The 14837-nt window shown below is 41.8% G+C and overlaps 1 protein-coding gene across 1 annotated transcript; it reads right to left on the bottom strand.

The window, feature by feature from the left end:
* Positions 1 to 9601: 9601 nt before the first annotated feature.
* Positions 9602 to 12957, bottom strand: LOC106816756 (WASH complex subunit FAM21-like). Its single transcript, XM_014821378.1, has 4 exons — positions 12757 to 12957; positions 11429 to 12376; positions 10346 to 10547; positions 9602 to 10084 (listed from the first exon to the last, which is right to left on the bottom strand). Exons 1-4 carry the CDS (start codon positions 12955 to 12957, stop codon positions 9915 to 9917), a joined length of 1521 nt encoding a protein of 506 aa, XP_014676864.1. The 3' UTR covers positions 9602 to 9914.
* Between the last annotated feature and the right edge of the window lie 1880 nt (positions 12958 to 14837).

Below are 14837 nucleotides of genomic sequence, written 5' to 3'. Positions count from 1 at the left end.
CGAAAACAAGGTAAAGTTGAATATATTTATTCACATATTGATAGAGTATTTACAAGTTGAAAACTATGCAAAACGCTGTTAAAACCGTGTCATACTCTTCTCTATTATGCACTCTTGATATCATGTGTGTGTGTGTCATCTAGATATGCTGTATCATAACATGGGTCGGTGCCATATCACACGGTTTTCTCTATTTTCTTGATATAGTCAGGGGGCAGATATCCAAAATAAGGATGACCCTAAACTTTTTAGGAAAGAGATAAAAACATTTCTAGGATACTTGGGGATTTCCACTGGGTATGTTTCCAGGCGGAGTTTTGCGTATTGTGGCGGCCATCTTGAAATCCAAAATGACCGCCAGCGAAAATGGATTTTCATAAATATCTGGACTCTCAGACGTCGTAGAGACATAATGTTGGTGGCTATACCCACATTTTACATAGAGGAGAACCCAATTATCACACTTAGAGAAACATAGGATGACGGCCATATTGGATTTCAAGATCGCCGCCAGTGAAATTTGTTTATTTTGTATAACTAGACTCCAAGACGTCGTAGAGACATAATTTTGGTGTCTATACCCACATTTCGGATAGTGGAGAACCCAGTTATGACACCTAGAAAAGCATAGGATGGGGCCATCTTAGATTTCAAGATGGCCGCCAATGAAATTGGTTTATTTTTTTTGAATAACTAAAATCCTAAATATCGTAGAGGCATAATTTTTGTGTCTTTACCCACATTTTCATGATGCCATAGGTCTCATCCTGAGTGTGGACCTTGTAGCGACAGGACATTTACGGTAATGAGTACGTGCGCGCGATACTAGGGATTATGGGTTGGCGCTGCTGTCGCAGAAGAAAGCATAAAAGGTTAAGAAAGGTAGTCCAGAACCGGAAATATAACCATTGTGAGTGAGCTCCCCATCATAAATTCCCCCGCACATGATTACGACACCAACTGGACAGCCATAACGAGGTGCCAAGACTTAGTTAGACATCTTGAGCAAAAATATACTATTATGACTTTCGATGAACAACTGTACTGCAAGGCAAAATTGCTCCAATGGGATTCCAAACACGAATCTCTCTTGAAGGATGTCATAGTGATGCTCGGAGGATTTCACATACAACTAAACTTCGTAAAAGTCATTGGTCAACATATGGCTGACTCGGGCCTAGAAGATATATGGATCGAGAGTGGTGTCTTCGGATCTAATACTGCAGCAAATGTAATGAAAGGGAAGATGTGGAATCGCATATTCCGTGCACACAAACTGACATTTGAAGCATTGTGGATTACGTTATATCCACAGCTTCTGGCGTGGGCTTAAGAATCTGAACTCGACATTGATGTTGATGAACTAATGGCTCTCTCGATGAAAGTTATCCATGACATGAACAATGACGATGACAACAAACCTGAATCCTTGAACATATTGGTGTCAAAGCGTGAAGAGCTCATTCGTCTTGTCAGGAAATACGATGATGCACATTCCGATGACCCGACTTTGGTGATGTGGATGCAGTATATGAAACTCGTCTGCATCCTACCTCGGTTTACACGAGCACTGAGATGTAGAGATTGGCATCTGTATCTCTCGTCATTTGCGGAAATGCTACCGTGGTTCGCGATATATGACCATATTAACTACAGCAGATGGGGACCGGTGTTTCTCGCTGAGATGAAACAACTGAGTAAAACTGCACCAGAGGTATACAGAGGATTTCCTCAGGGTGACTTTGTGGTGAAAGAAACAAAGCACACATTCAATCAACTTCCCGATGACCAAGGTCTTGAACATTTCAACGAACTTGGGAAAGTTGCTGGAGGTCTTATTGGCATTACGCAAGATACCTCTGCCTTACTTCGATGGAGTATTACCTTCAACGAAAGGGCTAGACTAGCAGAGGATACATATTCCTTGTTCGGAATACATCAGGAAGACAATGAAAGTGAATATAGTCACAAACAGTGTGGCCCTTTACGACTAGTACGGGATAGGTCTGACATGAATAAAATCATCTCAGTAAGAATAACTCATCCAGATTGCCACGGGAGATGTTGCTACAGATGACATTAAATCAGACATATGTGGTGCCAAGACGAAAGGGTTCAACTGAAATCGTTTGTAGAAACTCGTCTCATACCAGCAAAAGGCTTTCATGATACCATTACGAAACACAATTAGTCAAAAACAATGACCTCGATATATAAATCTGAAACACAGAGAAATACACCGAAGGCGAACGTGAAATCAGACTGCGAACTTTCCCGTCGTCTGTTAACGACAAAGGAATCTGGACGAGAAGTAGATATGGAGAAAATGCTTCACCAGGAATTTTGGGCAGTTCCTCTATCACTTTGCACATCAGACGGCAAGTTGCGAAAAGCGGACAAATCGCAACTAATGAATATTCTGTCGAAAGATGCATCCCAGCCAGATTTGCCTATCAGTGACATTATTAAAACATGTACCATTATTGATGGTATGGCAGTGGTACAATCCATTGGGAAACCGACAGCAGCAGTTACGTTTGGTGACTTAGCAGATGTGTTTGTGAACTGTGTGAAGTCACACGGTAGAAATTCAGACAGGATAGATATTATATTTGATCGATACGAGAATTCTATTAAAGAAGGTACACAAGAAAGACGACGATGAGGGAGAAAACAAATTAGGCGGTTGATTACCGGTAAAGACACAAAACTCCCTCAGAACTGAAAGACATTTATCACTCTCGCTGAAAACAAAGCCGATCTTGCTCGTTTCTTGTCCGAGGAATTGATCATCTCTAGTGAACTTGGCGGTAAAGAGATAAATGTGAGTGGCGGGTTTACGGAAATAACGAAAACCATATGTACCTTGGAACGTGATGTGTCAACACTTTCAGCAAACCACGAGGAGGCTGACACGCGAATTGTTCTTCATGCGTGTGATGCTGCAGACCACGGATATGAGCGCACGATTGTAGTTTGCAGGGATACCGATGTGTTAGTGATGCTAACAGTGTTTTCGGCAAAGTTGTCGCAGGAGGTTTGGATGAAGGCAGGAACTTCAAAATCTCCTCGGATGATAAGAGTCCATGACATTGCAATAAACAACAACATTCGAAAGGGATTGTTAGCTTTTCATGCGCTAACCGGAAGTGACACGACGAGTCAGTTTGCAGGAATTTCTAAAAACGCAGCATGGAAAGTATTCGTTGAAGATCCAGAATGCATTCATGGGTTGGAACAAAATGTACCACTATCACCTAAATTGCTATCATCAGTGGAAGCATTTATATGTAAACTGTATGATCCAACGACAACATCGGTAGTCATACAGGAGATTCGCTTGTCGAAGTTCTTCCAATGCAAGACGAATATTGACTGTTTGCCACCAACGAAAGACGCACTGATACTACATTGTCATCGAGCCCACTATCAGAGCCTCATTTGGAACCAGTGTGTAGATAGTACTCACAGCATTCCTTCGGCATTTGACTGCGGTTGGTATATGCAGGATGGCATTCTGAAACCACGGCACATGAGACGGAATCCACTTCGTGCCAATACTATTGCAATAAAGACATGTGGCTGTAGTAAGGATGGACCTTGTTGCCGTACACGTAGCTGTACAATACCATGTACCAAAAACAATATGTGCTGCACTGGTGCGTGCAAATGCAACATGGCCTGCATGAACCCATACAACAAATGTTCTTGGGGTGTGACTGTTTTAAAACTACATATTCTGACAATTCTGGTATGCTTATATATGTTTTTATGTTGGCTTAGACTGTTGTATAGTAATGGTATAGTATCTAAGTGTCATAATTCTGATATCCACTATCGAAAATGTTGGTATAGACACCAACATTATGTCTCTACGACGTCTTGGAGTCTAGTTATTCAAAATAAACAAATTTCACTGGCGGCAATCTTAAAATCCAATATGGCCGCCATCCTATGTTTCTCTAAGTGTGATAATTGGGTTCTCCACTATCGAAAATGTGGGCATAGCCACCAACATGTCTCTACGACGTCTGGGAATCCAGATATTTCAAAAAATCCATTTTCGCTGGCGGTCATTTTGGATTTCAAGATGGCCGCCACAATACGAAAAAGTCAGCCCGGAAACATACCCAGTGGAACTACCCAAGTATCCTAGAAATGATATTTACCCGTTTCCAGCCTCTACCCAAAAAGTTTAGGGTCATCCTTATTTTAACTCTTTTTGAAATCTGCCCCCTGACTAATATTCCGTCCGAGTTGCTACGGCTTCTTTTTTTTCTTGTCATTGTGCACATCATGCTTTATTCGTGATCTTTTCTTCCTCCTAAGAAAGTTCTTAAGAATGCCTCTTAAGGTCTCAGCATTGTTGTTTTGCCTCCACTTTGTGGGCTTACTATGTGGTGAAGCCAATAATGTCTTCCTCAATAATTCCTTTTTGGCCAGGAGAGGCCAAGCAACCTGCGTTCCCCCTCTATATTACGGCCATTAAAAAAGCTTGCTCCGCGTAGGTAGTTTAACCAAGGTATTTCTATGATTGGTTCTAGGACCCACACTGTTTTCTGCTGTGACCATGCAGTCTTGTTTTAAGTTCCGTCCCACGTTGCGCACTCATGACTAAGGCATCTCGAGATGCCTACTGCAGACGTGCTTCTCTGGTTCTGCATAATGTCATCTACTAAACATTATTGGTACATTCCTCATCAAGCCGTGTCACAGGATTTAAGAGGTGCCATCTACTGTATGGTACCTAGTACTATTCCATATCATTTAAAAGAACCAAAGGAATGTTTGGCACGTTTCCTATGGCTCATTTGTCATCTTGTGGTTGGTCCTTGTGCTGTCTGTCTCCAGCTACCTGTTCTAGTCTCTCTGATCGCTCTCTGTTAGTTTTCGTATCTGCTTCTGAGCGTGTTATGTTTTCTTCCACATTGTTTGCGAGCAGTTGTTTTGTATCCGTTCTCTCTCTCGGACTTGTTTTGTTCCTTCATCATTGACCTTCAATCCAAGCGCATATAGTCGAGGTCTTGTCTGAGGTAAGAAGCTGTTTTACCCTCTGGCATGCGATAGAACTTGTTGCGTCCTGTTAACAGGTACGTATGTATTAACCACCCTTACACACCAAGATGAATCCGGTTACGGTGCTTGTTGACATCGTTGTCTTGTACTGCATGTCTAATCACTACAGTATCATAGTAACATTGTATGGTGGTAATTGTGTCTGTCTGTCTTATCCACTTACCTGATGCCTTAAAATTTACTCGAGACCGCAGTCAAATTATTTCTAGTAGAGCAGAGGTTCCACATCATGTCTTTCTCGTCACGTGCACAAAGGCCAGCGTATCCCTCTCCTACATGGGATAACCGATCTCAAGTTTCGAATTTGTTTTTAGGCTTTTGAGAGATCTGGTATTTTGCCACCTCCCTTTTCAGTAACGTTGCGACCGCAGTAGATTTCACAACTACTGTCAAGGAGCTGCTAGGAAGCGGCTGGGGACTTCGCTAACCCTGTTCAACCCCATTCGACGCTTCCCACACTCATGCCCCAAAACTAGGCTAATCAGCACCCTCACACCAATTGCTCCTGTCCCATTACCAGTAAGTAAGCACCGATTTTTACCTATCGAGAAATAAACACATTCTATGCATTAATTCTGTGCCCATAGAATGTACACCTGTGTAGTTCTCTAATCAACCAGAGAATATTTCTACGTGATGCAGAGATACAAACATCTACTACTTGTACCACTGTTTATGACATCATTGCCAGGGGAAAGTTTGTAGGGTTTTATTATTAACTTGTAGTTAGCTCTTTACTGACACAAATCAGGGCTATCAACTAAACCTCTCATTTAGTAGGCCGTACGGCACGATATAATTAATAATGTCTACGTTATTTAGGTCAATGTTAACAGTAGTAGGTATATTATCCTTCAATATGGATGATAGCGACATTTGTGTAATGCAGCAGATCGGTACCTGTGCATACGTTATTGTTAGTTTGTTAGGTACAGGGTATAAAGGCTTGATCAAGGAATATATCTAGTAGTATAGTATGTGACATGATCGTAGTGTTGCTTATTTCTATATTATATACATTGGGATGATTTCCACAAGATAGAAGCACATGTTATGTGCTCCTGATCTCATACACGTGTTTTATATGGACAAAGCTTTGTGTATTCGAATGTGTGTTTTGGCTACAATTTTTTTTATTAAAATGCAGCTAATTTGTAATTTAAAGTAAAGTAGTTTTGCACGTAAAAGTATCACTGCAGGTATTGGTAGGCCTACTATTTATAATTTTTGTGTGAATGCACTTTGTAGCCCAAGTCGTGTGGGAGGAGACATTCCATTACTTGACTAGGTATATTCCTGATAAACCAGTGTATGTATACGTATAAATTCTAATTTTAATATGGGCAATAATTTGAAGGAATGTGTATATCAATCCTAAGTGTAATATGGTAACGGATAATGACCTAAATCTGTTGGTTAGTAGACTGTATGACTATGTGGATCTCATTTGATTGACTAGGGCAATATGGATATAACTATGTTGGCAATTAAAATTTCCATGACAGGTGTAAATGATATTAGTAATCCTATTAAACTTCATAACAAAGTATCTTAGTAGTATATGTGTTATTGCTGTGCCTGTGCTGTGCTGTTATATCTTTATATAACCAACTCCATAGACATTGTGTTCACATACTATGATAGCATTGGTGAAGTGTTTCCTTATAATTGCGATTTGATAACATTCCACTACTAATTAAACGTGTCCTGGTGTGTGACTGCCAAACATGCTGATATTATAGTGGCCTCTGCTTGGTCTCAATGTTTAAATTAAGAACACTCGATGGTTGGTGTCCTCTACCTTTTGCGATATCTGAACAAGAATGTTATTTGGAGTATAGATTAATGTTAAATAACGTAATTATTAACGTCATATATGTTTGAGAGAACAGATGTTTGCAGGACATAGGTCATTACATATATTTACACTGACTGGTCATGATGCAGTGTAATTTGTGAAGACTATACCTATCTGTACCTAGTTTGTACCTATCAGTACCTATCTGTACCTACATTTGTGAAGACTATACCTACCTTGTTCAATGTAAAGGAATTCATGCAGTTTTTTCAGATAAATCTCTAAATAAAAATCCAGCTAGAAACGGCTACAGCTCATGAAATGCCGTATGGTTTCATATCACCACGATCTGGCCACATGTAAATTACCTACCAAAACGTTATCAGGTCTCACTGTCTCAGAGAAAAAAAAATTGTTTTCTTTTGCAATCCTGAAAACATCTTCGTCTATAAATGCAAGCATGTAAACCAGACATGCCACTGCGTCAAGGACCGTAATATTAGCAGTAGAGACTCGCCATGTTGCGCAGTATAACTATTATATATCCATCCTACACAGTGAAAATCAAAATCGATATCAAAATGTAAATGTATATAATTATAATTTATTTGTAAATAACTGCTCATATTAACTTTACCACACGTTGACATTTAATCATTCTAGATGCGTCATACAGGAGTAACTTTACTATTGTGCTAAATATCAACAAAACAACTCTCTTATTCTAATAACAAATAGAGTTAATATGCGAAAAATAACTACAGGTATTTACTTCTGTGGCAACCTCAAGGATACACCCAAGATTTCATGCGAAATTTCATTCATCTTTCATTTTCAGTCTTATTAGATGGCTAACACCAGGTGCCACCTCTGTACATGCTCATTTCTCCGTATTACAATGTATGTGAGTTTTCAGAGCGTTTTGGTTGCCCGTGTACATAATATGCAGAGAGTTGTGGCTCTTTAAACACACATGTACTGATGACGTCAAAGCCATCTAAATAGCATTTTTCCTCTATTTATTATGTCTGAATATATCAGCCTCCACCCTCCTACAGCCGTCACCTGTCAGCGATAGTTGCCGTCCAGTCTAAAACAGCACTTATACCTCATTACATAGGCTGGGGTTTGTTGAAACGTAGCTTAGTGACGTCATGCAGAACGCAGCGTTCGGAAATTGCGCATTAATCAGCGACTGGTAATCTCACAAGATGCACAAAACATTTTACTGATTTAGTGGTTTTTAGGTGCTAGAAATTTCATGACATTTTTCGGCTTGTGCAGATATATCTCATCTACAAATAAAACGTGTGATTGATTCCATTCATTGGTCAATAAACATTTAGTCTTCATTAGAGTCGGTACCCGTCCAAAGGCTTGAAAGTATTCTTAATTATCAGGTATTGTTAGAAACACAATGCTGCTGCTCACTTTGTCACAGTGCATTCCTTTATTACACATCATTAATTATAAACCTACCTGCGTAGAATTTGCTGTAGTGACATTATTTTTTGAAAATTTCGAATTTAAATTGTATTCATCAGTCACAGCGAGCACTCTCAAAGGATTTTCAATCGATGGGTGACAATCACGAATATCCTAACAAAACATCAACCAACAGGTGATGATACTCCAGTATTATGAGCAAAATGTGCCATCAACTCTTGCAAACATTGTAATAACACATCTTAATTGTCGGAAATTATAGAGTAGCTGCCACAGGACAATATGCTAGCAATTACCAAATAAATTAAAATCTAGCAGCCACCAGATTAACCCTTTCCGACTACACAACGGGAAATCCCGTCGTATTTTTTTTTCCCTTCAGACTACAAAACGGGATATCCCGTCGTTGATTTTCGATTTGAATTTCCCGCGAACAAATGCGCATCTAAATTTCGTGAACGTAATACGATGTAGCTGGAACCAGACTAAACCAGTTCCGGTAACCATTTTGTTTGTGATAGCGTTATTTGTATTTTCCGAAAGTTTTAACTTTTACAGTTTTTTACAATGTTTATGCGAGTTTTATCGACAGAATAACAATAATGGCGGCGTATTGTGCGGAGGAGTCAGAAAGCAGCGAGAATTCGGATTTTGAGAGTGATAATTCGGACGATTTGCCACTTTCTCGATATTGTTTGGAAATTGATGAAGACAACATTCCACTTGCTCGACATCCTTGTCGTAGAAATAGTGATAACGAGACTGATATGGACGGTATTGGCGAAATTGTAAGTGATGAGAGCAACGATGACGAAGCTTTTGATTCTATTAGTAGTAGTGATGCCGAAAGTTCGGCTGATTCAGACAGTGATCATGGTCAAATTGCCGACCCAAATAATTTCGCCTGGTCTAGTAACCTTGTAAGCCATGGAGACTTGAACTTAAATAAAAAAATGAAAAATAATCACATAACACCTGTTTTAAATTTTTTTTTTAAATTTTTAAATGAAAAATAATTTTTCAATTTTTTCAAAAAAAGCTTCAGCTTTCACGGTAGCGGTGTTCGGTTAGTTGATCTCGAAAATTCTTTTTTTAATTAATTATTTGAATGTAAAAATACCTCAGCTTTCCAAATATGTATGGTTTTGATAGTCTAAAACTACTACAAAGTTTACTAATTAGCTCATAATGACTTGCTACCAATCTTTTTGTTTGCATCCTTAATTAATTGGACTCAGCAGGCCTTTTTTCCCATACGGAATTGTAGTCTGAAAGGGTTAATTGGCGCATCACTGGTATCTTAAAACGTAACAAGAACCAGGGCAAAAAAATACATGAGAGCAATGAGCGAATCGCTCCCGTGAGGCTCAAAATAGCCCCCGTAAAATTTCCCACAAGAGCAAATTTTTCCCACAAACTTGAAAAAGAGCTCCCATGAAAAAAAAGTTATTTTTTCCCCTGACAAGAACACTAGCATTTCCTATGCAAGAGGCCTGCTGAAATCTTTTGCCTACAGTTCATGGAAGCACATTTGTTATGACATGATTTCTAGTATGTTGTAGAGGAGGTGAGCAGCAGTTACTTAATGCATCACTTACTTAGCATTTAATGGATCATCAAAGATGTCAGGGACATCATCATCAAAGATGGACTTGGCTGCAACAGCATTCTTCGGTGCCACCTTCTGGAGACTTTTTGTTCCAGATTTCACTGTCGCTTTTGCCGCTGGCTTTTTGCTGGTACTGGCACCTCCAAATATGTTATCTGCAACAAGAAAATTTCGATATGGCAACAGACGTGTTTGTACGATGTAGATAACTTACTCAATGCAGTCACATATGTATCAACACCTATAGGTCTTTAGATTTCTGTTACCATTCGGCATTGTTTTGCAAAATGCAATGCAAGCTCATTTCCATAAATTTTGCAAATAAAAAAATTACACACATTGCTATTGTCACACTATTTCACTATACAGTTCCTTTTTACTACCGATATAAAAAATGAATTAAAAACAAAACATACCAACATTATCTGTGAACAGAGAAGTGTCAGTTGCTTTAACAGATTTAGCTGGTTTCCTTTCCTCTTTCCTTCTCTTTACGTTGCTTGCCGGCATGTCAGCAAATATGTCTGTGTCACCTTCAAAGACGTTATCCCCAGGTGGCAGACAAGGATGCTGTGATGAAATAGATGATGGTTCCACAGGCAAGACAAACAAATCATCCTGAAATTTAAGTACACACACACATACACAAATATTATATATAAATATATATAATATATATATATATAGTTCAAGATATTTTGCTCTCTCCATCTATCTCTGGCATTTGCTGAGTTTGTCATGTCATATCTTGTTTTCTCTCTCCTTTTATGATTCGCAGTATATTATTTCACAGGTGCACATACTTTTTATCCTATATAATGGCATATACCTGTCATATATATCGCAGCAGATAAACTTATGTATATGGCAAATGATAACACTACATTTTCACTGATGTGGGAGCTTTGCTGGGAGGCAGCTTCTTGAGATGAAACTATGTATAAATGTACGTTTTTTATTGAACGGAAATGGAAGGTAAATTTGTGCAGGCTCTCGGGAGAACTGCCACCAATGTATTGCAGAATTTTACGGCCTGAATTCAAAATGATTAATAGGCTACTACTGCTACGTAATTGCTGTAGAGGTCCCCGAAGTTAGCTGTTAAATTTTGCTGCAGGCTTTGTGTAGTTGTATTATAATTGTTTGTAACTGTCCCTAAGTTTTGTCCAGAGTTCGTAGAGTTCATATTTTTCAGAGAGCTGGTTACTTACAAGGAGCTAACACATTTAATAAAAATTAAACTTTTACAGGTAATAAGATAAGTGATGATAAATTAATTAACGAATTTATGGTGTAGTAAGGATTGACCCAAAGGGAGGCACCTTACTGGAATAGAAAAACTCCCAATTGCAATGATAGCGTTTCTACTGCAAACAAAAAGTTTACTTTGTTATATAGCACAATTTATATAGCTAATAACATTTACACAAGAATGCTTTTCCAGTTAGCAGCACATGCGTTTACAAGATAACAACCAAATGACTTGACAATAAGCTTACCTCAGCAAATGGCAGATTCGCAACCATTTTCTTCTGTACATCTCTCTGCCTATCTCGGATGCCTTTCTCTACCAAAACAGTTGGCTGAATATATCTTGGCTTCGTTGACAATGCGCTTGAAGATGAAGAGAAAATTTCATTGTCATCATCGCCAAAGATGTCTCTCACAGGAGATGTACCACTCGTTGACGACTTCTTTAGTTTGGTTGCGCTAGTTTGATTCATATTTTTAGAAGGCACAGGCCTGGGCAGATCACTTTTGTCCATATTCGCTGGCATAGACTTTTTAGACTTATTAACTCTAGCAAAAACGTCGTCATATGTTGCAGTGAATAAGTCGTCAGTGACAGGTTTGCTTCTGGCTGACACTTCTGCCGGCTGAACACTACAGGGAATGTGTTTTGGGGGATAAGTGACAGCAGCACTTGCAGCATTAGCTGGACTTAGCATAGCACTAGTAACCACATTGGAACTAGATGGTGCTTTATCAGACGCAGGCTTATGCACAGATGTCGTCGTTGAGGAACGGTTGACGTCATCACGGTTCAATATCTCGGTGACAGTCTTTAAGGAAGTGATTGTGTCTTTGGCAGGGATAATGGATGCACCACTGTTTATGCCACTAGAAGGCGCTGCTGCTGCTGCAGACGGGTCCACACTCTCACTCAGTGGCTTCTTTTCACCATCAGTAAACAGTGTCGTTCTCGATTCATCCCTCTTGGACTTGCTTTCCGTAGCGACAGTAGGTTTCACTCTGCTAGGTACGCTGAACAGGCCAGAACTATCTATAGGCATTGCTATGGAGGAAGGGCGCCCCGTCTGCTGCTTCTGCTGCTGAGTGGGAGATCTCCCCGACAAGTCTTCAGGCATGCTGCTGGAGTTCTTTACGTTGGGCTTGACTCCACGTCGGGACGGGAGTCGCCGAACTGTCTGTATCTTGGCGCGCATCTATTAACACCAAGACCATGCACCAAACATTAGCAACAATGAGAATACGACGGTGGGTATAGCATGAGATGTAAATGTCGCTTGTAAAACGCTTGATAAAATTAGCAGTTTTAATTGCAGTTAATATAAGCTGAATACAATACATTGCAATTATTGCTAATTATTAACATAAAGACAATTTACAGCAAGAAAATCATGAGAGTTAAACAGAACGTAATCACGTCATAATTTCACCTTCTGGCATTATCAGAATGGCAGCAACTTTTCCATCACCTCGTTTCTCATCCTTGAGATTGTTTTCTCCATAAAAAAGTCTTTTTCGTTCAAGACATGTACTGACATCAGAATGAAATACCAGGTCAAACTGTCACCCTCCCTACCTTGTTCACGCTCTCCAGGGGTTTTATATTAGCAGGTTTGTCAAAGTCGGATGCCACGAGTGGGTCGCTGCTTCTATGCATCAGCAGAGGTGGCTGAAACACTGTGACGGTCGCTCTACCTGCTGCTGGGAGCAAGTCGGCAACATCACCCCTCAAAGATTCACCCTCTGCAAAACAAGTTCCTAATTTGGTCAGAATCATGATTATTATTTTATACTAACAGATATAACTAATGTGTGTTCATCGTTGTATAGATATGTGTAATGTTGCAAAGCCACAAGGGTTCTATTGCGCAACATAGTCTAGAGATGTAGATCGTTAGGGAAACAGGAGCAGAAACAAGGTAAAAAACAAGAACATTGTGCTTTTATTAACAATGCCAAGTCCAGTAGGAGATGACATTGTTGGCATAATAATTCTCGAATTGCAGGCACTAATAGAGTACAGTAATAGGCAACAGTAAATCATCATAAGGAATCATAGAAAGAGTAATAAATCAGGAAAGATGGCAACAGGCCAGGTTCAGGGGTGTTCAGGGGCGCAAATCCAGGGGGGGACAGGGGGACATGTCCCCCCCACGAATTTTTAGAGGGGGGACATCATATCAAATGTCCCCCCAACGATTTTGGATCACCATGATTTTGTGTGTAAGTATGCGTGTGTGTGTGTGTGTGTGTGTGCGCGCGGGTGTTTGCGCGCGCGTGTGTGTATGTGTTTGTGAAGTGAGAGCAGGCGGCGCCGGGAAGTGGGGGGGCAGAGGGGCAGCCGGCCCCTTTAATTCAAAAAAGTGGGGGGGGGGGGGCAAAACCAAAAAGCCCCCCCAAAGAAGAGTGGGAAAGAAAAAATAAAATGTATGAGCTAAGACTTGTTAATTCTAACGTTCAAAAACAAATTTATACATCCATTTTAAGTTTTTGCTGCGCGCTTCGCGTGATTGACGCTCACGTCGCACACACGCGCTCACGCACCCACGCCGCACACACGCGTTCATGCACACACGCCGGACATACGCGCTCACGCACACACGTCATACACACGCGCTAACGCACACAAGCCGCACATACGCGCTCACACACACACGTCACACACGCGCTCACGCACACACGCGTTCACGCACACACGCGCTCACGCACGCACACGCTCACGCACACACGTCGCACACGCTCACGCACACACGCGCTCAAGCACACACGTCACACACACGCGCTCACGCACCCACGTCGCACACACGCGCTCAGGCACACACGTCACACACACGCGCTCACGCACCCACGTCGCACACACGCGCTCACGCACACACGCGTTCACGCACACACGCGCTCACGCATACACGTCGCACACACGCGCTCACGCACACACGCCGCACACGCGCTCACGCACCCACGTCGCACACACGCGCACACGCGCTCACGCACACACAGGAGCTCACGCACCCACGTCACACACACGCGCTCACGCACACGTCGCACACACGCGCTCACGCACCCACGTCGCACACACGCGCTCAAGCTCACACGTCACACACACGCGCTCACGCACTCACGCATGCACACACGTCGCACACACGCGTTCACGCACACACGCGCTCACGCACACACGTCGCACATACGCGCTCACACACACACGTCGCACACACGCGCTCACGCACACACGTCACACACACGCGCTCACGCACACACGTCGCACACACGCGCTAACGCACACACGTCGCACACACGCGCTCACGCACACACGTCACACACACGCGCTAACGCACCCACGTCGAACACACGCGCTCAGGCACACACGTCGCACACACGCGCTTACGCACCCACGTCGCACACACGCGCTCACGCACACACGGCACACACACGTGCTCACGAACACATACGCGCTCACGCACACACGTCGCACACGCACACACGTCGCACACACGCGCTCACGCACACACGCGCTTACGCACACACGCGCTCACGCACCCACGTCGCACACACGCGCTCACGCACACACGTCACACACGCGCGCTCACGCACACACGTCACACACACGCGCTCACGCACACACGTCACACACACGCGCTCACGCACACACGTCACACACAC

The sequence above is a fragment of the Priapulus caudatus genome, unplaced genomic scaffold (assembly GCF_000485595.1).
Source record: "Priapulus caudatus unplaced genomic scaffold, Priapulus_caudatus-5.0.1 Scaffold1478, whole genome shotgun sequence".
Classification (NCBI taxonomy): domain Eukaryota; kingdom Metazoa; phylum Priapulida; class Priapulimorpha; order Priapulimorphida; family Priapulidae; genus Priapulus; species Priapulus caudatus.
This window is presented reverse-complemented; position numbering and strand designations above follow the sequence as displayed.

What these genes read in the sequence shown, in the direction of transcription:
- LOC106816756 (XM_014821378.1), bottom strand. Translation starts at nt 12,957, where the DNA reads ATGATTCTGACCAAATTAGGAACTTGTTTTGCAGAGGGTGAATCTTTG. An exon ending in CCCTGGAGAGCGTGAACAAG is followed by an intron (nt 12,377 to 12,756) that starts GTAGGGAGGGTG and finishes TGGTGTTAATAG; the next exon opens with ATGCGCGCCAAGATACAGAC. An exon ending in TCTGTTCACAGATAATGTTG is followed by an intron (nt 10,085 to 10,345) that starts GTATGTTTTGTT and finishes TTCTTGTTGCAG; the next exon opens with ATAACATATTTGGAGGTGCC.